The sequence below is a fragment of the Haliotis cracherodii genome, unplaced genomic scaffold, assembly GCF_022045235.1.
Source record: "Haliotis cracherodii isolate W230 unplaced genomic scaffold, xgHalCrac1.p SCAF_1, whole genome shotgun sequence".
Lineage (NCBI taxonomy): Eukaryota > Metazoa > Mollusca > Gastropoda > Lepetellida > Haliotidae > Haliotis > Haliotis cracherodii.
Window position 1 is genome coordinate 11,336 of NW_027266264.1, and position 27,790 is coordinate 39,125.

The 27,790-nt window shown below is 45.8% G+C and overlaps 2 protein-coding genes across 2 annotated transcripts; one reads left to right on the forward strand and one right to left on the reverse strand.

Annotated features, from left to right (window-relative positions):
* On the reverse strand, window positions 1-26,972 carry LOC139470900 (probable serine/threonine-protein kinase kinX). Its single transcript, XM_071253232.1, has 6 exons — window positions 26,862-26,972; window positions 14,573-14,672; window positions 9,666-10,115; window positions 8,151-8,288; window positions 3,144-3,404; window positions 1-1,711 (listed from the first exon to the last, which is right to left on the reverse strand). The coding sequence occupies exons 1-6, from the start codon at window positions 26,862-26,864 to the stop codon at window positions 1,674-1,676; spliced, it is 990 nt and encodes a 329-aa protein (XP_071109333.1). The 5' UTR covers window positions 26,865-26,972; the 3' UTR covers window positions 1-1,673.
* LOC139475313 (elastin-like) lies at window positions 414-1,587 on the forward strand. Its single transcript, XM_071258544.1, has 2 exons — window positions 414-494; window positions 1,183-1,587. Exons 1-2 carry the CDS (start codon window positions 414-416, stop codon window positions 1,585-1,587), a joined length of 486 nt encoding a protein of 161 aa, XP_071114645.1.
* Window positions 26,973-27,790: the final 818 nt, after the last annotated feature.

The window sequence follows — 27,790 nt, forward strand, 5'->3', positions numbered from 1 at the left end:
TAAAATGATGTTCAAACAAAACAGATAAACGGGATGAAAATAGTATTGCGATAAGAATATTTCACACTAAACATGTCGGTCAATGTGATCCCAAATACAAATATATCTATATACAATAAAATATATATGTTATATATGAGTACATATTTATACTTCAACAAAAGCTTATGGCTACTTGGACTTTGCATATTGCCGGGATGATATACACCTACCTGACATATGATCATTGTCTTAAAAAGCAGCACTGATCAATAGTGATCAGTTCTTTTAGTGTGACATGACAACAGTTCTGTCAGCGTGTGTACTATAACATAACTCTGTCTGACACACAAATACGTATGTCTACTATTAGATCTCATAGCGTTCGCAATCCTATTCCTTAAAAGTGCCAAAAAGAAGTGTTTGTTTCAAACATGACCAATGCGATGAAACAGGCCCTCCGTGGTGAAACTGTAAGGGGCAAAGGTGGTGTTGGGGGGGAGGGGGTGGGAGGGGTAAGGATTCTGGTGGGGAACTGTGGGGAATAGTACGGACTGTGCCTATAATGAAGTAGGAGGCTGTGCGGTACTTAAAGATCAAACCTTACTGACGCCTGTTGATGTGAGTGAGTTTGATTTTACGCCGCTTTTAGCAATATTCAAGCAACATCACGGCGGGAAACACCAGAAATGGGCTTCACACATAACACCCATGTGGGGAATAGAACCCAGGTTTTCGGCGTGACGAGCGAACGCTTTAACCACCGCCCCTGAAGTAGGACATTAATAATGTTTAAATTTCAATAGTTCGTGTTATGTATACACATGCCTACGGCGCCCCGTTACCCCGCCCAGTTACCCCGCCCAGTTACCCGCCATATCGGCAACAATGAGCATTTGAAAGAACACATTTTTTCTGTAGAGGAACATTCAAATAAACTTGAGCTTAGCACTACATTGCGTAGAAATATCACAGATTACACTATTATGGGCATAAGAAAATGCTGCACAAATTCAACAGCACATAGTGCAAGTATTGAACAGTCACATCAGCTTCGTTGTTCATAACAGTTGGTCGCCAGGGTTCAGCTTGGAAATGTACTGGTACTCACATTTGAGTATACTTGAACAGAGTTTGCAGTTTTGACAAGGGAAATATCTGTATAGTACAATTATCACATATTAGGCTGTGGTGGGTGTTCAGGCTGTGGTGGGTGTTCAGGCTGTTGTGGGTGTTCAGGCTGTGATGGGTGTTCAGGCTGTGGTGGGTGTTCAGGCTGTGGTGGGTGTTCAGCCTGTGGTGGGTGTTCAGCCTGTGGTGGGTGTTCAGGCTGTGGTGGGTGTTCAGACTGTGGTGGGTGTTCAGACTGTGGTGGGTGTTCAGGCTGGGGTGGGTGTTCAGACTGTGGTGGGTGTTCAGACTGTGGTGGGTGTTCAGACTGTGGTGGGTGTTCAGCCTGTGGTGGGTGTTCAGCCTGTGGTGGGTGTTCAGGCTGTGGTGGGTGTTCAGACTGTGGTGGGTGTTCAGGCTGTGGTGGGTGTTCAGGCTGCGGAAGGCCTCCCCTGGATAGCGACGTTTGTTCAGGCTGTGGACTCTCCAGTATTCTGAGTACTGTTATGGAAATTGAGGTTGTCCTGTGGCGAATGTGAAGATGGGGATTACATAATGCTGCAGATGGAACGTCACGGGGCTGCCTATGAACTGTCGCGTGAAATCAACATCTTTGCGAATTCTGCAAAACAAGGAAGTGAAAATCTTTAACTGATATATGAGTAGTTAGAACGACCTAGCTGTTTGTACAGATTTGAGTAGTTAGAACGACCTAGCTGTTTGTACAGATATGAGTAGTTAGAACGACCTAGATCTTTGTACAGATATGAGTAGTTAGAACGACCTAGCTGTTTGTACAGATTTGAGTAGCTGGAGAGACCTAGATCTTTGTACAGATATGAGTAGTTGGAGAGACACATATGTTTGTACAGATATGAGTAGTTGGAGAGACACATATGTTTGTACAGATATGAGTAGTTGGAGAGACACATATGTTTGTACAGATATGAGTAGTTGGAGACATATATGTTTGTACAGATATGAGTAGTTGGAGACACATATGTTTGTACAGATATGAGTAGTTGGAGAGACACATATGTTTGTACAGATATGAGTAGTTGGAGAGACACATATGTTTGTACAGATATGAGTAGTTGGAGACACATATGTTTGTACAGATATGAGTAGTTGGAGACACATATGTTTGTACAGATATGAGTAGTTGGAGACACATATGTTTGTACAGATATGAGTAGTTGGAGACACATATGTTTGTACAGATATGAGTAGTTGGAGACACATATGTTTGTACAGATATGAGTAGTTGGAGACACATATGTTTGTACAGATTTGAGTAGCTGGAGAGACCTAGATCTTTGTACAGATATGAGTATTTGGAGAGACACATATGTTTGTACAGATATGAGTAGTTGGAGAGACACATATGTTTGTACAGATATGAGTAGTTGGAGAGACACATATGTTTGTACAGATATGAGTAGTTGGAGACACATATGTTTGTACAGATATGAGTAGTTGGAGACACATATGTTTGTACAGATATGAGTAGTTGGAGACACATATGTTTGTACAGATATGAGTAGTTGGAGACACATATGTTTGTACAGATATGAGTAGTTGGAGACACATATGTTTGTACAGATATGAGTAGTTGGAGACTCATATGTTTGTACAGATATGAGTAGTTGGAGAGACACATATGTTTGTACAGATATGAGTAGTTGGAGAGACACATATGTTTGTACAGATATGAGTAGTTGGAGAGACACATATGTTTGTACAGATATGAGTAGTTGGAGAGACACATATGTTTGTACAGATATGAGTAGTTGGAGAGACACATATGTTTGTACAGATATGAGTAGTTGGAGAGACACATATGTTTGTACAGATATGAGTAGTTGGAGAGACACATATGTCTGTACAGATATGAGTAGTTGGAGAGACACATATGTTTGTACAGATATATGTACTTGGATAGACCTACATGTTTGTACAGATATTTGTAGTTGGAGATATGTAGATGTTTGTACAGATATATATGTACGTGGATAGACCAAGATGTCTGTACAGATTCATGTAGTTGCACTGACCTAGTCTGTCGACCATCCCGTTGCCGTTTCTGTCCATGTCGCTGACCAGTCTGTGGAGGTCGTCCCTGGTGAGGCAGCTCTCGTCACGCTGCAGACCCACCTTCTCCATGATCTGCTCTACTTTTCGCAGCGGGATTTCCTCCTGGTTCCCCGGAAATACCTTGTTGATGCAGTTAACGATCTCTGTCTCCTGGTCCTCCAGAGGCACCGTGTGGGCCGCGTGCAGGCGACAAAACTCTTCAAAGTTAATTGTGCCGTTACCTGGAACACGATACACCTTGAAAACATGAAAACATACCCGATTTACAGTGACATTCTTTCCTATTCGGGGCGCTAAGACAACGTACTGTGCTGACAGAGATTACAAGCCACCTTTGCTCATCTGTACTGGCAAACACACTTTGAAAATAACTTTATTGCAACCATTGCAGAGAATATACATGGGTTCATTCAATTTACTTTGAGAATTTTCTGAAATTCAATCTTGACGTAATCTATTTTTAGAGATCAGTTTTTCATACCATCTTCTCAAACATTGTATCCACACCGTCCTCTCACACTGAATTCGTACCATCCTCTGACACACTAAATACATACCATTATCTCACACACTAAATACACACCATCCACTCACACACTAAATACATACCATCCTCTCACACACTGATTCCACACCATCCTCTCACACACTGAATACATACCATCCTCTCACACACTGAATACATACCATCCTCTCACACACTGAATCCATACCATCCTCTCACACACTGAATCCATGCCATCCTCTCACACAGTGAATCCATACCATCCTCTCACACACTGAACCCATGTCATCCTCTCACACACTGAATCCATGCCATCCTCTCACACACTGAATCCATGCCATCTTCTCATACACTCAATCCATGCCATACTCTCACACACTGAATCCATACAATCCTTACACACTGAATTCATACCTTCATTTCACATACTGAATCCATACCATCCTCTCACACACTGAATTCAAACCATCCTCTCATACACTGAATTCAAACCATACTCTCACACATTGAATACATACCCATCTTCACACACATTAAATTCATAACATCCTCTCACTGAATTCGAACCATCCTCTCACACATTGAATTTGCATTGAATTCATTACATCCTCTTAAAATGAATTCATACCATCCTCTAAACTATACTCTCACACACTGACTTCATACAATCCTCTCACACACTGAATTCAAACCATCCTCTCAGGCTGAATACATACCATCCTCTCACACACTGAATACATGCCATGCTCTATACTATCCTCTCACAAACTTAATCCATACTATCCTCTCACACCTTTGAATCCATACTATCCTCTCACATACTGAATCCATACCATCCTCTCACACCTTTGAATCCATACTATCCTCTGACAAACTGAATCCATGCCATCCTCTCACACACTGAATGCATGCCAACCTCTCACGCACTGAATCCATACCATCCTCTCACACACTGAATCCATACCATCCTCTCACACACTGAATTCATACTGTCATTTCACATACTGAATACATACCATCCTCTCACACACTAAATACATACCATACTCTCACACACTGAATACATACCATCCCCTCACACACACTAAATTCCTACCATCCTCTTTCACTGAATTCGAAACATACTCTCACACACTGAATTCATACCATCCTCTCACACTGAAAACAAACCACACTCTCACACATCGAATTCATAACATCCTCTTAAAATGAATTCATACCATCCTCTAAACTATCCTTTCACACACTGACTTCATACAATACTCTCACACACTGAATTCATACCATCCTCTCACACACTCAATCCATGCCAACCTCTCACGCACTGAATCCATACCATCCTCTCACACACTGAATCCATACCATACTCTCAAACATTGAATCCATACCATCCTCTCACACACTGAATCCAAAACAACCTCTCACACACTGAATCCATGCCATCCTCTCACACACTTAATCCATACCATCCTCTCACACACTGAATTCATACCGTCATTTCACATACTGAATACATACCATCCTCTCACACACTGAATACATACCATCCCCTCACACACACTAAATTCCTACCATCCTCTCTCACTGAATTCGAACCATACTCTCACACACTGAATTCATACCATCCTCTCACACTGAAAACAAACCACCCTCTCACACATTGAATTCATAACATCCTCTTAAAATGAATTCATACCATCCTCTAAACTATCCTCTCACACACTGACTTCATACAATCCTCTCACACACTGAATTCATACCATACTCTCAGGCTGAAAACATACCATCCTCTAAACTATCCTCTCACACACTGACTTCATACAATCCTCTCACACACTGAATTCATACCATACTCTCAGGCTGAAAACATACCATCCTCTCACACACTGAATACATGCCATCGTCTCACACACTGAATTCATACCGATCTCTCACACACTGAATCCATACCGATCTCTCACACACTGAATACATACCATCCTCTCTCACACTGAATTCAAACCATCCTCTCACATACTGAATCCATACTATCCTCTCACACACTGAATTCATACCATCCTCTCACACACTGAATGCAAACCATCCTCTCACACACTGAATTCATACTATCCTCTCACACACTGAATCCATACCATCCTCTCACACACTGAATTCATACCGTCATTTCACATACTGAATGCATACCATCTTTTTACCCACTGAATACATACCATCCTCTGACACACTGAATTCATACCATCCTCTAGAACCATGTTCTCACACATCCTCTCACACACTGAATACATACTATTCTCTCACACTGAATTCATACTGTCATTTCACACACTGAATCCATACCATCCTCTCACACACTGAATTCATACCGTCATTTCACATGCTGAATTCATATCGTCATTTCACATGCTGAATTCATACCGTCATTTCACATGCTGAATTCATATCGTCATTTCACATGCTGAATTCATACTGTCATTTCACACACTGAATCCATACCATCCTCTCACACACTGAATCCATACCATCCTTTTACACACTGAATCCATACTAACCTCTCACGCACTGAATACATGCCATCCTCTCACACACTGAATCCATACCATCCTCTCACACACTGAATCCATACCGATCTCCCACACACTGAACCCATACCATCCTCTCACACACTAAATCCATACCAACCTCTCACACACTAAATCCATACCATCCTCTCACACACTAAATCCATACCAACCTCTCACACACTGAATTCAAACCATCCTCTAGAACCATCCTCTCAAACACTGAATTCATACCATCCTCTCAGGCTGAATGCGTGCCATCCTGCCAGACTAGATTTGATCAAAGATTTTGGTATAAGCGGCATATGAAATAATGCAACATATAAGTCCAGTGTGTTAACTGTGGAAGAAATCGGCCAAAACCATGTATCGGTACTATCAACTTTTGACACTCTAAAACCTGAACACATGTCCATTTTTCTTTTGTACTGGATTCTTAAGCTCAATTCAAATTCGTACAAAAAGAGATACATTTCTGCGTCCAACAAATGTACCACTCTTATCCTTAAGGGCTCATTCACACATTCAGGATTTTTACTGCCGTCCTTGACAGGACCATTCCCGATTAAAATTTGTCAACAGTCTGATAACCATCCTGCGATTCATGGCGGGAAATTCACAAACAATCAGATATTGTTCAGGAAGCGTCCCGATTCAGCCGTTTCCAGCCGAATTCGTCCCGATTCTCCCGTTCTCAATCCGATTTGTATCTTCCGCATGGTAGGAAACGCCCGAAACTGTCCCGACAGCGTCCCGATTCTCCCGAATACGATCCGACAGAGATCAGACAGTGACCGGACGGTCAACCGACAAGGAAGGTTCGCATTCGGCAAGATCTGGACGCAATCTGGACTCACTCGACAAAAACGGCAATGAACAATTCATGCCCGTTCATCACGACCGCGTCCCGATTCACAGGACACCGTCCAGAAAACACAGGACATTGTTACGATTTTGATCCGATAAAACAGAATAAATCACGACATAGTCACGATTGTAATCCGACCAGACAAAATCGGCGGAGTTTCCCGAATGTTTCGGCACGCACCATACTGTTGGGAGTCCTTTGCCGACCTCTCTGGATCTTTCCCGATCCGTAGGACTCGGTTACGAACGTACATGACTGCGTTCAGACAATGATAGCACATTCCTGATCATATATGATAGTAATCCGACATTTTCACTTTTCGTGTCGTCCTTTGTTAGCCTTTAGAACATAGATCCCCAAATGCCGTCCTTTGTTATCCTTTTAGTAGATAGATCCCTACCTACCGTCCATGTCAGCCACGTCGAAGATAGATGATCCTTCACCTACCGTATTTGTCAGCCTTTTAGTAGATAGATCCCCACCAACCGTCTTTGTCAGCCTTTTAGTAGATAGATCCCCCACCTACCGTCCTTGACAGCCTTTTAGTAGATAGATCCCCTACATACCGTCCTTGTGAGCCTTTTAGTAGATAGATCCCCACCTACCGTCCTTGTTAGCCTTTAAGAGATAGATGCTTCACCTACCGTCCTTGTTAGCCTTTGAGTAGATAAATCCCTACATACCGTACTTTAAGCCTCTTAGTAGATACATCCCCACCTACCGTTCTTGTTAGCCTTTTAGTTGACAGATCCTCACCTACCGTCTTTGCGAGCCTTTTAGTGGATAGATACCTACCTACCGCCCTTGTCAGCCTTTTAGTAGATAGATACCTACATACCGTCCTTGTCAGCCTTTTAGTAGATAGATACCTACCTACCGCCCTTGTCAGCCTCGTCGAAGATAGATCCTTCACCTACCGTCCTTGTTAACCTTTTAGTAGATAGATCCTCCACCTACCGTTCTCGTTAGCCTTTTAGTAGATACATCCCTACCTACCGTCCATGTCAATCTCGTCGACGATAGACCCCCCACCTACCGTCTTTGTCAGCCTCGTCGTAGATAGACTGCGCATCAGCAGATGTTGGGTTGTGCCCGGCGCACCGCAGGAGACGTTTGAACTGCTCAAAGTTAATTCGGTCGTCTTCTGAGTGGATTTTAAACATGTAGCGGAAAGCTGGAAACAAGAAGCATTGAGTCAAAATTATTAATAATGCATTGGAACCATGTGGCATTTTAATGAGATGAAATCGGTAGCAACCTTACCGTTCCATACTTCAAGTACTGCCAAGCAGAAGCAGACTAAAAATTCATAAAAGAAACATCATGAAAACTAGAAAAAAGCAGAGAATAGTCTTCGCCAAAGACACCCTACTTAGATCGATCTTATGTATTATGTATGACATCGTAAGGCAGAACAGAGGGATATCGATTGGACTTTACTTCAGATCAATATGCTGCTATGATTTGTAATTAAGTGCATTATTGCATTGTCTAGATGTATGGATAGGTAAGACGTTACACTCGTCCTACAGTTCTGAAAGTAATCTGATAAGACGGTACACACGTCTGAAAGATATAACTGGAATACTGTTAAAGTAAATCTGAAAGTAATCTGGTAAGGCGGTACACTCGTCCTACAGTTCTGAAAGTAATCTGATAAGACGGTACACTCGCCCGTCAGTTCTGAAAGTAATCTGGTAAGACGGTACACTCATCCTACAGTTCTGAAAGTAATCTGATAAGACGGTACACTCGCCCTACAATTCTGAAAGTAATCTGGTAAGACGGTACACTCATCCTACAGTTCTGAAAGTAATCTGATAAGACGGTACACTCGCCCTACAATCCTGAAAGTAATCTGGTAAGGCGGTACACTCATCCTACAGTTCTGAAAGTAATCTGATAAGACGGTACACTCGCCCTACAATTCTGAAAGTAATCTGGTAAGACGGTACACTCATCCTACAGTTCTGAAAGTAATCTGATAAGACGGTACACTCGCCCTACAATTCTGAAAGTAATCCGGTAAGGCGGTACACTCATCCTACAGTTTTGAAAGTAATCTGATACGACGGTACACTCGCCCTACAATTCTGAAAGTAATCTGGTAAGACGGTACACTCGCCTACTTAAAGTGCTATCGTAAGACGGTAACTCCCCCTGCAGTTCTACAGGTTAGCTGATAACATGGCATACTCTCCCTGAAGTTCTGACAGATATCTGGAAACACTAGTGAGTGAGTGAGTTGGGTTTTACGCCGCTTTTAACAGTATTCCAGTTATATCACGGCGTGTCAACTTAACCCGAAGTGATGCAGGTCTCAGACGTTTACCACTTCGGTGAAACCCACGAGCACGGGTATGGTGCTGACAAACCTAGAAACATAATTGGGTCGAACCGGGATTCGAACCCACAATCATGGGTTTCTGGCGTACCCAAGGGACGCAACTCTGCACAGCGAATCGCGGCGCCTTAGACGAATGGGCCACACGTGCCCCTAGAAACACACTAAAGTCGACCTACAAAAATATACGTTATGAATATTACTTACTTTCTAACTGGTCCTCAGAGAGATTCAAGTCAGAGACAGTTCCATTTTCAACTATCTGTCCGTCTTCAGCGGGTTCTTGTTCGGGTGTCACTTCTTCAGCGGGTTCTTGCTCGGGTGTCACTTCTTCAGCGGGTTCTTGTTCGGGTGTCACTTCCTCAGTAGGTTCTTGCTCGGGTGTCACTTCTTCAGCGGGTTCTTGCTCGGGTTTCACTTCCTCAGCGGGTTCTTGCTCGGGTGTCACTTCTTCAGCGGGTTCTTGCTCGGGTGTCACTTCTTCAGCGGGTTCTTGCTCAGGTGTCACTTCTTCAGCGGGTTCCTGCTTAGGCTCCTGCTCAGGTTTTCCTTCTGCTTCAGCAGTTTCTTCGTTGTAAGCATCATTACCAGGATCCTGTTCGTCAGCCTTTTTCTCTGTTGCTTCTGCTGAATCAGTCTGACCACCTTCCTCAGATGCTGCACAATATCAGAAAATATAGTCATGTATTATGTATTACCTATTTATGCAGTGACTACCCATCATGGCTTTTGCACGCAGTTTCTATCCAACATGCACATGGACAAGAAATTCCTTGACCTCGTGTGTGGTAGACTACCATCCTGTCCGTTTGCCCGCAATGACTACCGAGCTGTCCGTTTGCCCGCAATGACTACCGAGCTGTCTGTTTGCCTGCAACGGCTACCACGCTGTCTGTTCGCCTACAGTGACTACCACATTGTTTGTTAGTATGGAGTGACATCATCCTTTCCGAATGCGCTCACATTGTTTGCGTGCACGAAATGGCTACTACCCTGTATGTCTGCACATGGTGACTACTACCATGTCTGTGTATGCGGTGACTACCACCTTGCATGTGTATGCGGTGACTACCACCCTGTCTGTGTATGTGTTGACTACACGCGGTTACTACTACCCTGTATGTGTATGTCGTGACTACCCCTGTCTGTGTATGCGGTGACTACCACCCTGTCTGTGTGCTCTCAGTGACTACTACATTGTCTTGGTATGCGCTGACTACCACCCTGTATGTGTATGCGGTTACAACCACCCTGTCTGTGTACACACAGTGACTACCACCCTGTCTGTATGCATGCAGTGACTACCACCCTGCCTGTAAGCACGCAGTGACTACCACCCTGTCTGTGTGCATGCAGTGACTACTATCCTGTCTGTGTGCACGCGGTGACTACCACCCTGTCTGTATGCACGCGGTGACTACCACCCTGTCTTTGTGCATGCAGTGACTACCACCCTGTCTGTGTGGCCGGGGTGACTACCATCCTGTCTGTATGCACGCGGTGACTATCACCCTGTCTTTGTGCATGCAGTGACTACCACCCTGTCTGTGTGGCCGGGGTGACTACCATCCTGTCTGTGTGCCCGCGGTGACTACCATCCTGTCTGTATGCACGCAGTGACTACCACCCTGTCTGTATGGCCGCGGTGACTACCATCATAACTGTGTGCCCGCAGTGACTACCACCCTTTCTGTGTATGCGGTGAATACCACCCTTTCAGCGTATGCGGTGACTACCACCCTTTCTGTGTATGCGGTGACTACCACCCTCTCTGTGTATGCGGTGACTACCACCCTTTCAGCGTATGCAGTGACTACAACCCTTTCTGTGTATGCGGTGACAACCACCCTGTCTGTGTACACACAGTGACTACTACCCAGTCTGTGTGGCCGCGGTGACTACCACCCTGTCTGTGTGGCCGGGGTGACTACCATCCTGTCTGTATGCACGCGGTGACTACCACCCTGTCTTTGTGCATGCAGTGACTACCACCCTGTCTGTGTGGCCGGTGTGACTACCATCCTGTCTGTGTGCCCGCGGTGACTACCATACTGTCTGTATGCACGCGGTGACTACCACCCTGCCTGTGTGCATGCAGTGACTACCACCCTGTCTCTATGGCCGCGGTGACTACCATCATAACTGTGTGCCCGCAGTGACTACCACCCTTTCTGTGTATGCGGTGACTACCACCCTTTCAGCGTATGCGGTGACTACCACCCTTTCTGTGTATGCGGTGACTACCACCCTCTCTGTGTATGCGGTGACTACCACCCTTTCAGCGTATGCGGTGACTACCACCCTTTCTGTGTATGCGGTGACAACCACCCTGTCTGTGTACACACAGTGACTACTACCCAGTCTGTGTGGCCGCGGTGACTACCACCCTGTCTGTGTGGCCGCGGTGACTACCACCCTGTCTGTGTATGCGGTGACTACCACCCTGTCTTTGTTTACGAAATGACTACTACCCTGTATGTGTGCCTGCAGTAACTACCACCCTGTATGTGTATGCGGTGACTACCACCCTGCCTGTGTCCACGCGGTGACTACCTCCCTGTCTGTGTGCATGCAGTGACTACCACCCTGTCTGTGTGACCGCGGTGACTACCACCCTGTCTGTGTAAGCGGTGACTACCACCCTGTCTTTGTTTACGAAATGACTACTACCCTGTATGTGTGCCTGCAGTAACTACCACCCTGTATGTGTATGCGGTGACTACCACCCTGTCTGTGTATGTGTATGCAGTGACTACCACCCTGTCTGTGTAAGCGGTGACTACTAGCGGTTACTACCACCCTGTATGTGTATGTGGTGACTACCACCCTGTCTGTGTGCATGCAGTGGCTACCATCCTGTCTGTGTGCACGAAGTGACTACCATCCTGTCTGTGTGCATGCAGTGACCACCACCCTGTCTGTGTATGCGGTGACTACTAGCGGTTACTACCACCCTGTATGTGTATGTGGTGACTACCACCCTGTCTGCGTGCAAGCAGTGGCTACCACCCTGTCTGTGTGCATGCAGTGACTACCACCCCGTCTGTGTATGCGGTGACTACTAGCGGTTACTACCACTCTGTATGTGTATGTGGAGACTACCACCCTGTCTGTGTATGCGGTGACTACCACCCTGTCTGCGTGCATGCAGTGACTACCACCCTGTCTGTGTGCCCGCGGTGACTGCCATCCTGTCTGTGTGCACACAGACAAGGTAGTAGTCACTGCATACAGATACACAGACAGGGTGGTAATCGCCGCCTACACATACAGGGTGGTAGTTACCGCGGCACACAGACAGGGTGGTAGTCACCGAGGGCACACATACAGAGTGGTAGTCACCACATACACATACAGTGTGGTAGTCACCGCGTGTAGTCAGCGCATACACAGACAGTTAACGCAGTGACTACCACCCTGTCTGTGTGCACGCAGTGACTACCACCCTGTGTGTGTACATGCGGTAAATGCACGCGGCTACTGCCATCCTGTATGTGTATGTGGTGACTACCACCCTGTATGTGTATGCGGTGACTACCACCCTGTCTGTGTATGCGGTGATTTCACGCGGTTACTGCCATCCTGTATGCGTATGTGGTGACTGCCATCCTGTATGCGTATGTGGTGACTACCACCCTGTCTGTGTATGCGGTGAATACACGCGGTGACTACCACCCTGTATGTGTATGTGGTGACAACCACCCTGTATGTATGCCCGCAGTGACTACCACCCTGTCTGTGTATGCGGTGACTACCACCCTGTATGTTTATGCGGTGACTACCACCCTGTCTGTGTGCACGCAGTGACTACCTACCTGTATGTGTGCCAGCGGTGACTACCACCCTGTCTCTATGCACACAGTGACTACCACCATGTCTGTATGCGGTGACTACCACCCAGTCTCTATGCACACAGTGACTACCACCCTGTCTGTGTGCACACAGTGACTACCACCCTATCCGTATGTGGTGACTACCACCCTGTCTGTGCGCACGCAGTGACTACCACCCTGACTGTGTACATGCGGTGAGTACACGCGGTTACTGCCATCCTGTATGCGTATGTGGTGACTACCACCCTGTCTGTGTATGCAGTGACTACTAGCGGTTACTACCACCCTGTATGTGTATGTGGTGACTACCACTCTGTATGTGTATGCAGTGAGTTCGTGCGGTTACTGCCATCCTAGATGCGTATGTGTTGACTACCACCATCTATGTGTATGCGGTGACTACCACCCTGTATGTGTGCCCGCAGTGACTTCCACCCTGTATGTGTATGCGGTGACTACCACCCTGTCTGTGTATGCGGTGACTACCACCCTGTCTCTGTGCACGTAGTGACTACCACCCTGTCTCTGTGCATGCAGTGACTTCCACCCTGTCTGTGTGCATGCAGTGACTACCACCCTGTATGTGTATGCGGTGACTACCACCCTGTCTGTGTGCACACAGTGACTACCACCCTGTATGTGTGTACGCAGTGACTACCACCCTGTATATGTGCCCGCAGTGACTTCCACCCTGTATGTGTATGCGGTGACTACCACCCTGCATGTGTGCACGCAGTGACTACCACCCTTTATGTGTATGCGGTGACTACCACCCTGTCTGTGTGCACACAGTGACTACCACCCTGTCTGTGTATGCGGTGACTACCACCCTGTCTGTGTGCATGCAGTGACTACCACCCTGTCTGTGTGCATGCAGTGACTACCATTCTGTCTGTGTGCATGCAGTGACTACCACCCTCTCTGTGTGCATGCAGTGACTACTACCCTGCCGGTGTGCATGCAGTGACTACCACCCTGTCTGTGTGCAAGCAGTGACTACCACCCTGCCTGTGTGCATGCAGTGACTACCACCCTGTCTGTGTGCATGCAGTGACTACCACCCTGCCTGTGTGCATGCAGTGACTACCACCCTGCCTGTGTGCATGCAGTGACTACTACCCTGCCTGTGTGCATGCAGTGGCTACCACCCTGTCTGTGTGCATGCAGTGACTACCACCCTGCCTGTGTGCATGCAGTGGCTACCACCCTGTCTGTGTGCATGCAGTGACTACCACCCTGCCTGTGTGCATGCAGTTACTACTACCCTGCCTGTGTACATACGTTGTTGAGTGTCGGCTGTTCCAGCGTCCCCGGCTGTTTCTTCTGTCTGATCGGCCTGACTCGCCTCAAGTTGGGCCTCATCCCGATTTTCCTGGTCTGCCTGCGATATATATATAGAGAGAGGTACCACATTATCCCGGCTCCATTTTGTTCTAGGAATAGAGAAACTGTGAGTTTAGTAGAGATGTGTGACCAAAAAGGCATGTATAAATGGCTGGAAAACTCTTAGACGAGTGAGTGAGTAAGTGAGTTTGGTTTTACGGCGCTTTTAGCAATATTCCAGCAATATCACGGCGGGGGACACCAGAAATGGGCTCCACACATTGTACTCATGTCGGGATTCGAACCCGGGTCTTCGGCGTGACGAACGAACGCTTTAACCACTAGCCTACCCAACCGCCCCGCTCTTAGACGAACTGGGATGGACTGTGTTGAAGGAGTTGGCGTGTTTTCAACATTATCCCCTGCGAGGCCCACAACCTTCTGAATTCCACTGGAGCATATCTATAGATACCAGTAGTATGGGTATATCGACATACAGGCGTAACCAGTATGACCATATCGGCAGAGCTACGTTACGGGTATCATCGTATAAAAACGTCTCAAGTGTGATCGTATAAATACGTTACTAGTGTCATCGTATAGATATGTCTGAGGTAAAGGTCTGAGACCTGCATCACATCGGGCTTTCCTGCCACATTTAGCTGACGCGCCGCGATATAACTGTAATACTGTTAAAAAGCGGCGTTAAACCCAACTCACTCACTCGTATAAATACGTTACTAGTGTTATCGTATGAGTACGCTTCTAGTGTCATCGTATAAATACGTTACTGGCGTGCGAGTATCGGCATAAAAATTTACGAGACTGCCGATGTAGGTTCAGAGCCATTATGTATTTGGCAGTGGCTCTAAACATGTTGGTGACAATGTGTACTCACACAACCCTGGCGTAACAATATGCCGACGTTGAAATGGGATGGTGGGCGGCCATACATAATGGCCGCAGGTCGGGTGTGGCGTAACCAAGGACGCGAGTGGGCAGGTCAAGGGCCACTCGCAGGAGTATGTATTCACCCGTTCAGGATTCACTTCTCCCAGACAAAGCATAGTGACAGTTGCTAAGGAGGGGCATGTCACGGCACTGATTTATATGTAGGAGGAACAATCTCACAGAGAAGTGCATCGGACGTGTTTTAGAAGGACTGTTCAAGTGGTAAGAGTGAGTGAGTGAGTTGGGTTTAACGCCGCAATCATAATTTCTGGCGTGCCCAAAGGACGCAACTGTGCACAGCGAATCGCGGCGCCTTAGACGACTGGGCCACCCGTGCCCCCTCAAGTGGTAAGACCGAGTGTAGAACGGCCAGTATAAATCTGAGAGTATATTAAAATATTTAACTGTTAACTGGTAGACATCTAGCAAACATATGGCGCGGTGATGATACTTACAGATACATCACTATAACAACGCACTTCTGTCACTGGAGGTATGAAGCCAATTCTGAAATTGAAGGCAGGGATATAGCCTCTGCCATTTCGGGTTTCACATAATATCTGAGACTTAGCCTCAGCCATATGTGGTCTCACGTCAATATCTGAGAGTTACCCTCTGCCTTATAGGGTCTATCATTAATATCTGAGACTTCGATAACCTCTGCCATCACGGGCCTTACGTTAATATCTGAGATTTAGCCTCTGCCATCATGGGCCTTACGTTAATATCTGAGATTTAGCCTCTGCCACAAAGGGTATCTCGTTAATATCTGAGGGACAGACTTCGTGGTCTCGTTGTAGAGCGTCCGCCCGGCGCTCAAAATCCGGGGTTTCATCCCCGGCCGCGTCATACCAAAAGACGTTAAATGATGGTACTTGTTGTTACCCTGCGTGGCGCTCGGCTAAAGGGCTAAAACGAGGACGAGTCGGCTCGGAGTCAGGAAACTGTGTCTGAGTTAGGTATTCATGTCAATCTTCGGCATGGTTCCTGAGTGGGCTTAGTCCTGGCTAGTTCAAGCAGCCACACGCACGCGCACACGCACACGCGCACACGCACACGCACACACGCACACGCACACACGCAGACATGCACACAGTGTGTAATATTCTGGGAAGCGACGTTTAACCCCATTTCATCTCACCTAATATGTGAGACTTAACCTCTGCCATATCGAGTCTCACGTCAATACAATATATGAGACTTCACAAACCTTCTGTCCCTTATTAGACATTCAACAACTCCTCCCCTATTAGACATCGCCTAAGTCAAGATCCAGTACAGCCCTCTTTAGACTGTCATTGGAATATCTCATTTCAAGTGGGCGGGTATTCAGGCATGACAATTTTATAGATCACAACCACAAAATGCAAGAAAGCAAATTAAGCGTAAGACTCAGACCATCAGTGATTATCACACTGATTATCAGTGTGTAGAGCAGTGTACTGGCACACGGCCTTCCCCGGGGGCTTAACGTGTTACAGGAGAATTCGGAATGAGGAAGCTCATTCCACATGCATGTAATTATAACACCAAACGATAACCTGTCCCTGTATCCATACAAGCAACACCTCGTGTTTCTTATTCTCAAACAACTTACCAGTTTGACGGTTGTCCGAGCATCCTGACATGTCAGTGTATAGATTGTCCGCATTTCCCGACCTTTAACTAAGATGTGTCACTGTAACGGTTATGCCCCTATATGATACGTCATTGAAACGGTTGTTGGGCCAACTGATCTGCAAGTGTTACGATTGTCATTCTTCTATCCTGTCAACGGAACGGTTGTCATCCTTCTGACATATCAGAATATATCGTTGTCAATGTAACGGTCGTTCATCCACACCTAAGCTATCAATATGACGATTCTTCATCCATCAGAGCTCCCAATGTAACGGTTGCCCATCCATCAGCGTTGTCAATGTAACGGTCGTTCATCCACACCTAAGCTATCAATGTGACGATTGTTCATCCATCAGAGCTCCCAATGTAACGGTTGAACATCCATCTCTGAGCTATCAATGTGACGACTATAATCCATCTGACCTATCAAAGTAACGATTGTCATACATCTGAATTATATATGTAACGGTTGCCAATCCAACAGAGCTATCACTGTAACAAGTGGCAGCCATCTTATTGATGTAAAGGTCGTCGATCCACCCCAGGGCTATCAATGTGACGATTGTCATCCATCCGACCTATCAGTGTAACGGTAGTCCATCCACCTATCAGTATAATGGTTGTCCATCAATGTGACCTATCAATGTGACTATTATCATCCATCAGATCTATCAATGTAACGGTTGCTCATTCCTTAAAAGTATCAATGTGACGGTTGTCCATCCACCCCCTCACCTATCAATGTGATGGTATTCCATCCATCTTAGCTATCACTGTCATGGCTCTCATCTTTCTGGACTATCAGATAAACGGTTGTTTGTCTTTCCTGCCATATCACATCTTCCCGAGGCAAGGAAATTAACCGAGTCCAGTTTCCATCCTTGCCGAACTAGGCTGGTATTATAGAGTGACATTTTGTCTGGACTAACGAAATCGAAATCCGGTTCGAAAATTGTCGCGCAGATTTCGGTCGATTGCAGGATTTGCAAAGCATGTTCACCGCCAACTCATTGTCCACAGATATTTTCCAAACTTTTTCATGTTTTCATTTAGGTGCTCGCGTGATTTGATGCACTTCGCGATGTAAAACCCGTTTTATCACGATATAGATCTTGATTATCGATCAGATCGTCTTGACTGGGCGCCGCCATTTTGTTTGAAACAAATGCAAATGATGGAATCTGATTGGTCCATAGGAGAGGCTTAGAAGGACATACGAGTGGCATAAACTAGTGTCCAAAAGAAACGATACCACCTGTTTGCTACGACATAAAAGAAAAACTAAACAATGCAGAAGTTTAGGATTGGTGTTATGCTTTTGAGAAATCCTTTCACAACATCTGTACAAAAATTTCATTTCAATAAAATCTGTACAACCAATATGACAAGCCTTTAAAGATGGGTGGGGTCGAAAAATGAACATTTCGTTAGAGCACTGATCACAGAAACAACGGGAAATGTCACACCACACGTCTCAAAGTCAAGTCAGTAGCGGGTATGTCCACTGTGAGCATCAATACATGCCAGAACATGCCTACGGACTGATGACGTCAAACGTCTGATGACGTTGGGAGTGATGCGTTGCCATTCCTCGAGGAGACATCGTTCCAAGTCCTGGACGTTGACTGGAGGCACACGGCGACGTCGGATTTACCGATCGAGGTGGTCCCATAAGTGCTCGATGGGATTCATGTCCGGTGAACATGCGGGCCATGGCAAAACCTGTACGTTGGCGTTGGCAAGGAAGTTCTGTGTCAATCTTGCTGTGTGTGGCCTTGCATTGTCATGTTGGAAAAGGAGTCCACGAGGCTGTTGCTGAATAAAGGGCACCACAACAGGCCGTAGGATGTCATCAAGATGACGCTGTGCATTCAGGTTTCCACGAATTACGACAAGCATCGTTTTGACGTCACCACATATGCCATCCCAAACCATTAACCCTCCACCTCCAAACGGCCGGGCCTGTTGGATACAGTTAGGCGCCAAACGTTCACCAAATCGTCGGTATACAAGCTCGTTTCTGAATATGAGGAATCTGCTCTCATCAGAGAACATAACACGTGCCCTGTCCCGCCGTTGCCAACGTCGAACTCGCCTGGCCCAGATCAGTCTGTTGTTCCGGTGTCGAGGTGTCAGGAGCGGTCCGCGGTAGGGATGACGTGGCCGGATACCATACTGCCGTAGTCTCCTGTAGACGGTCTGTCGACTGATCCTGTGTCCCAGTGCTGTAGCCGCCGTGGACGTCGCAGTTACGGTGCGGTTCCTCAGGTGTAATACCCGGATGTAACGATCTTCACGGGGCGTGGTTACTCGTGGTCTTCCACTCCTGGGCCTGTCTGACGTCTGACCTGTCTGACGTAACCGCTGCATCAACCTGGTGATAGTGATGCGTGCGCAGCCCAACCTTCTGGCGACGTCGACGTGTGACGCTCCTTGTTGGACCATTCCAACGGCTCTCTATCTCTCGATGGCTGTCAAACGTGGCATATCTTGTGCTCTTTTTGTTGCTGTGATATCAACGTGTCTGATCAGCCGTTTTATACAGTTTTTATGCACGTGCAGAACATGCTAGAGAGGGAAATGTCACTTTCACGAAATTTACGTTTTTTCCCGGAAGTGATCACGTGTTCCCGGTATTTTTTATCGACTATGCTGTGTTTGGGATGTGCAGTACGAATTGGCATGTTTTCATACTAGACAATTCACTTAGTAAAAAACAATTTTGAAAATAAGTTGGTATCGTTTCTTTTGGCACTAGTTTATAACCAGCCTAACCTATTTGCTACTGCTCCTCACTTCTTCTTTTTCCACATGACCACCATTGAGGTCTATGCACTTTGTCCAGCGATGTGTGAGAGCTAAAAGCCCGTTGTGATAGAAACCATGGGGTTGTTCGTGTAACCACACTTCCACTGCTGTCGTGAGTTCATCATCGGACCGGAAATGACGTCCACGCAGTTCTTTCTTCAAGTTTGGGAAGAGAAAGTAGTCGCTTGGTGCCCGGTCTGGTGAGTAAGGTGGATGAGGCAATACTTTGAACCCGTTCCGCTTCACTGCGGCAACCGCAAGTCGACAGGTGTGCTCTGGCAATATCATGTTGGAGCAGCACACCTTTTGTGATCTTTCCACGACGTAAGGCAAGAATAGCAATCCGCAAACGGTCCCGGAGATCGGAGTAGTACTCTCCAGTAATAGTATGGCCACGTGGCCAGTAGTCAATGAGCAAGGACCCCTTTGGTATCCCAAAAGATGGTTGTCATGACTTTGCCAGCCGATGGTTGAGTCTTAAACTTGTTGGGACGGGCTGAAGCAAAGCCAGCCCACTGCTTACTCTGTTCTTTTGTTTCTGGGTCATAGTGGAGTACCCAGGTTTCATCACCAGTAACAATTCTCTCCATAAAGTTGTCTGCATCCCGACTGCATTGCGTCAAAAGTGCCTGACACATTGACGCACGTACAGCCTTCTGATCATCACTCAGACATTTCGGGACCCATCGGGCAGACAGCTTCCTCATACCCAGACGATCATGCAAAATGGTATAGACACTTCCCTCTGAAATCTCCAAGGCCTTGGCCATTTCTGACACCTTCATTCGCCTGTCTTTGACAACCAGTTGTCTCACAGCTTCACTGGTTTGGTCATTGGTCACCTCTACAGGCCTGCCAGGGCGTGGCTCATCTTCTAGGTTCACCCGACCCCTCTTAAATTCTGCAACCCAGAATTTGACCTGTGCATACGAAGGTGCACTGTCACCATAAACATCTGACAATTCATCATGTATCTCCTTTCCCGGTTTCCCTTTTAAGTAGAGTTACCTAATAACAGCCCTATATTCAACCTTTGACGAAAATTTGGCAGAATCTACCCTCGCCATCTTTATAGATCACGTGTGTGACTTCAAATACAATTTCCTCAGTGAAACTTTGTCTATGCACGTGACATACATTGGTGCACAGCACGTGACATGCATGCAACCGTTAAGATCTGATAAATAGCTTAGGCTGGTTATATATTGAATGGCCCTCGTAGCTTGCAAAAACCACAAGTGCCGCTACGATTGAGCCCAGGAATTCCAACTTCGTTCGGCAAGGGAGGAAGCTGGTCTTTTAAAGCCAGTTAACTCCCCTGCCTCGGGAAGATGGACCTATCAGTTTCACGGCTGTGTCCGGCCCTCAATTGTTCACCCTACCTGGCCTTCCAGTTTAACGACTGTCCATGAATCCGATCTATAAGCGGAACGTTTGTTTGACCACACATCAATGTGTGCCGCCTTCTCATCCATAAAAAGCTTTCAACGTGTCCAAACCCACCCCCCCACCCCCCCCCCCCCCCCCCCCACACACACACACACCCCACACGCCTGTTGTGGACCGCTCCACAAGTCGGCAGTCAGGACCCTCCGGAGCGGTGTCCCTAATGAATGTGTCGTAAAAATATTGTCTTGAACGTACTTCCCTCCGCATATTCACACTCGTGGTGTCAGGCGGATCCACCTGTATAGGGTGGGAGGTCTGAGGGTCCCTAAGCAGCACGTCAGATAGGAGAGGAATGTGGGGCCAGGGACAGTCTACAATGAAAGCGATTCACACTCTCTGCGGGAGACCATCTCAATAAGCATGGCATGTATCAGTAATTCACAACATACAAACAATGTATATAAGTGAAACATACATAACATACAAATCATGTATATAAGTATATATATACACGCATAACCAACCTAGAGAACACATATATACGCTATCTATTCACAGAGTACGGAGCTTCAATGAAAACACTTCATTACTCTCTATAATACCCAGCAAATAACACCCATCAAACATGGCACTCTTTGTACCACACTGCAAACATGGGTACTCTCTATTGCACCCAGCACACATTGGTACTCTATATAACACCACAACACATGGGTGCCATATATAACACCACATACACATAGGTACTTTCTATAACCCCCCGCACACACGGGTACTCTTTATAATACCCCGCACATACAGGTACTCTTTATATCACCCTGCACACATGGGTACTCCTTATATCACCCCGCACACATGGGTACTCTCTATTACACCCAGGACACATGGGTACTCTATATAACACCTCACATACACGGGTACTCTCTATTACACCCGCTCACATGGGTACTCTATATAACACCACCACACATGAGTACCATATATAACACCACATACACATAGGTACTTTCTGTAACATCCAGCATACACGGTTCCTCTTTATAACAACCCGCACACACGGGTACTCTTTATAACAACCCGCACACACGGGTACTCTTTATAACAACCCGCACATACAGGTACTCTTTATATCACCCCGCACACATGGGTACTCTATATATCACCCTGCACACATGGGTACACTTTATATCACCCCTCACACACGGGTACTCTTTATAACAACCCGCACACACGGGTACTCTTTATAACAACCCGCACATACGGGTACTCTTTATATCACCCTGCACACATGGGTACACTTTTTATCACCCCGCACACACGGGTACTCTTTATAACAACCCGCACACACGGGTATTCTTTATAACAACCCGCACACACGGGTACTCTTTATAACAACCCGCACACACGGGTATTCTTTATAACAACCCGCACACACGGGTACTCTTTATAACAACCCGCACACACGGGTATTCTTTATAACAACCCGCACACACGGGTTATCTTTATAACAACCCGCACACACGGGTACTCTTTATAACAACCCGCACATACAGGTACTCTTTATATCACCCTGCACACATGGGTACACTTTATATCACCCCGCACACATGGGTACTCTTTATACCACTCTGCACACATGGGTACTCTTTATACCACCCTGCACACATGGGTACACTTATATCACCCCGCACACACGGGTACTCCTTATATCACCCTGCACACACGGGTACTTTCTGTAACACCCTGCATACACGGTTACTCTGTATAACAACCCGCTCACACGGGTATTCTATATTCCACCCCTCACACATGATTACTCTCAATAACACCCAGCACAAATGGGTACTCTCTATAACAACCCGCACACGTGGGTACTCTCTATAATACCATGCACACATGGGTACTCAATATAACCCGCACACACAGGTACTCTTTATAATGCCCCGCACACACAGGTACTCTTTATAATACCCTGCACACATGGGTACTCTTTATAATACCCTGCACACATACGGGTACTCTGTATACCACCCTGCACACATGGGTACTCTCTATTACTTCCAGCACACATGCGTACTCTTAATAACACCACATACACATGGGTACACTTTATATCACCCCGCACACATGGGTACACTTTCTATCACCCCGCACACATGGGGGCGACCGCCTCAGTGGTCTTGTGGTAGAGCGTCCGCCCGGAGAGCTGAAGGTCCAGGGTTTGATCCCAGGCCGCGTCATACAAAAAGACGTTAAAAGATTGTACTTGTTGTTACCCTGTCTGGCGCTCTGCTTTAAGGGGCTAAAACAAGGACTGGTCGGCTCGGAATCAGTATACTGTGTCTGAGTGTGGTATTCGTGTTAAACTGTGGCATGGTATCTCAGTGAGCTAGCACTATAAATCGGCATCAGTCCGGACTAGTACAAGCAGCCACACACACACATACACGTGCATGCACGTCGCTATATAAGTGCAATAATCTTGGACGCGACGTTAAACCCAATTTCACCTCACCTCACCTCACCGCACACATGGGTACACTTTATATCACCCTGCACACATGGGTACACTTTATATCACCCCGCACCCATGGGTACTCTTTATATCACCCCGCACACATGGGTACACTTTATATCACCCCGCACACATGGGTACACTTTATATCACCCCGCACACATGGGTACACTTTATATCACCCCGCACACACAGGTACACTTTATATCTCCCCCCCCCCCCCCCCCCCCCCCCCCCACACACACACACACATACACAAAGTACTCTTTATATCACCCCGCACACATTATATCACGGTGCCTATTGTGTAGGTGTGTCCACCAGTGGTTTCCCTGTATTGTACACTCTGGCGTGACAGTTCGACAGACATTATCTCCACATCAGTGAACACAACACTTACTTCTTGAGTAACAACTGCGATATGAAGCCTAACCGATATAGAACACTGCAACAATGTATATAGCATGATGTTCAACTGTGATATTCATTATGTACTGAGGGCAACTATTTACCCTTTAGTGACTTATATTCACTATATATCGGTAATATATATTCACTGTATAGCTGTATTACACATTGTGTTATACCAAAGCGCGTGTTATGTACTGCGGGAACAAGTTTCACTAACAAATATTAAAAACTCCCAACATCCCTGTGCCTTTTTGATGGCATTGTGTATAGAGGTCATATATCACTGAGAGGAGCTTATACACAATCGATGACCCCAGCAACCCTGTTGCTAGGCTGACGTTACATGGCATTGTTTTGCCGGTGGATCGTGTAACAAAATTCAACATATTACGTCATAGGGTATTGTGACGTGATTGTAAACTTTGTGGTGAAGGGCCTATTCACACACGACAGTGAAATTCTAAACAGGTTTTAAATAAAATAGTTAAGATAGATATGTTAGATTCACTGCCCCTTACATAGTGAATACTAAACTCGCTCTCGTGTAGAACTAATTTTATGAAACTCGTGAATGGTTCTGGTATTATACGGGAGCTAGTTAAGTATTCACTATGTTAGGGGCAGATAGCTACTGTATTGTGGGCAGATATTTACAATCGAACATAATCAAACATATCTATATAACTATAATACAAGGAATAAAGTCTATTTTGTCTCAGTGGTTACATGATCAATACCGCACAATATAAAGCTAAATAATAATACGTAATATAAAGCCAAATAATAATACGTCTATTTCTGACCCGTGAAGATTCCGGGGTAGAATAGGTCTTCAGCAACCCATGCTTGCCGTAAAAGGTGACTATGCTTGTCGTAAAAGGCGACTAACGGGATCGGGTGGTCAGGCTCGCTGACTTGGTTGATGCATGTCATTGATCCCAATTGCGTGGATTGATGCTCATGATATTAATCACTGGATTGTCTGGTCCAGACTCGATTATTTACAGACCGCCGTCATATAGCTGGAATATTGCTGAGTGCGGCGTTAAACAACAAACCAACCAACGCCTATTTCTTAGGCGCTGTCCACCAGCCGCTGAGTGGCTGCTCAACGCGCACATAGATCGACAGGTACGTCGCCGAGCAGTATTATGCACTTGGTGTAGGTTGTTGCAGTGATCCTGTCGGCTGGTGACATGGTGATACGTAGATTATTACCCTAGTCTATTCTGGATAGTACCAGTGGTCTCACAAGATGAATTGTAGCCTCAGTTGTTAATAAGTGCCTATCTGCCCAATACTTCTGATATGAAAATAACAGATACTACACAGATGGACTATATGATGTTCTATGGTCATGTTGGAATCCAGTCTATATATTTTATATCACACCGAATAAAGTCTATAATTTATCTATATCGCACATAATAGCGTCTATAGTATCTATATCACACCGAATACAGTCTTTATTATCTATATCACGCATAATAGAGATTGCATTATCTATATCACATAAAAAAGAGTCAATGTTTTATGTCACACATAATATAGTTTATATTATCTATATCGACCCATGAAGATCCGATAAGGTCTTCAGCAACCTATGCTTGCCGTAAAAGGTGACTATGCTTGATATCATTCACTGGATTGTTTGGTCCAAACCGAATTTTAACTGACTGCCGACATATAGCTAGAATGTTGCTGAGTGCGGGATTAAACAACAAACAAAAGTATCTATATCACACATAACACTCTATATGATATATGTCACACATAATATAGTCTATATTAAATACATAACACATAATAAAAACCATCTTATTAATATCAAAATGTTTCTAGTTTGTAAAAACGCCTAATATTACTCAGTTTTTTCCCCTTACACATTTTAATTACGTGTAATAAATATACTCTGCTTTAAAATACACTTGAACTAGAAGAATACAAACAGGTGTTTCATGGAATTTACATCTAAGTTGCAAAACTATATTTCTTAAAATCATTGTAGTAATCTACAGAAGAGAAATGTATGAATGTGAACTCGACATGTTACAGTAAACAGTTACAGGCAGAATATATCGCCTTACTTTATTATCAAGTGCGTCCTCTCAGAGGAAATGAATCTGAGGTGTTATTTCAGGACAGGACAAAGTTACTTATATCGTTGCTAATTCATTGCAGTTAAACGGGTAGTATACATGTCTTAAAATCTCAACCAAGGCGAATGGTATGTGTACCAGCAAACATACCAGACGCCTGCTGCAGTTAATATGTTACATGTATCAACACAATAACACAATCCCACTGCCATTCCGGGCGGGTGGAGTCGCCTGCAGCGCCAAGAGGTGTTCACAACCCGGTGTGGGAGACCTACATTGAAAGATCGATCAGGCAGATCAGGTATTACAGCCCCGGCCACGATGGTGCTATTGAAACAGTTGATATCAAGTACAATAAAATAGTTTAAACCAGACTAAAACCTTATGATACTGAATCTGAGGTTCGTCACATTACTGTGGATATGTTTGATTTCACTATGATTAGTTTACTTACCATAGTGACTGAGGAGACTCGGTAGAGTTGAACTGGTCGTGTGCTGTGTGTGTTTGGCTGTAGATAAACAGAGAGTGGGTAGCGAGGGCCACCGGGCCGTTCTCTTGCATGGTTACTGTGTTTGTTGTTGGAGGCGCTGCACGACGCCTATAGGACGTACGGCCTGTGTATTTGGGCAGGGAGATTGTAAACTTTACAAGGGGTTGCCTCGGCCGCCCGCAGTGAGTTCTACTAGCTTTTAACGGGTGCCCGTGGGCCTAGATGTTTGTATTGTGAATTGAGGGGGTCAATAGTCGGGTAGTATAGGGTAGTGCAGGTACATAGTCGGGGAGTGGAGATACATAGTCGGGTAGAGAGTAGTGGAGGTATATAGCCGGGTAGTAGAGGGTAGTTGAGAGACATAGTTGGGTAGTAGAGGGTAGTGCAGGTACATAGTCGGAGAGTGGAGGTACATAGTCGGGAAGTAGAGGGTAGTGGAGGTACATAGTCGGAGAGTGGAGGTACATAGTCGGGAAGTAGAGGGTAGTAGAGGTACATAGTCGGGTAGTAGAGGGTAATGGAGGTACAAAGTCGGGTAGTGGAGGGACAAAGTCGGGTGGTGGAGGTACATAGTTGGGTAGTAGAGGATAGTGGGGGTACATATTCGGGTAGTATAGGGTAGTGCAGGTACATAGTCGGAAAGTGGAGTTACATAGTCGGGCAGTAGAGAGTAGTCGAGGTACATAGTCGGGTAGTAGAAGTATATAGTAGGGTAGTAGAGGGTAGTGGAGGTATAAAGTAGGGTAGTAGAGGGTAGTGCAGGTACAAAGTCGGAGAGTGGATGTACATAGTCGGGAAGTGTAGGTACATAGTCGGGTAGTAGAGGTACATAGTCGGGTAGTGGAGGGACAAAGTCGGAGAGTGTAGGTACATAGTCGGGTAGTAGAGGG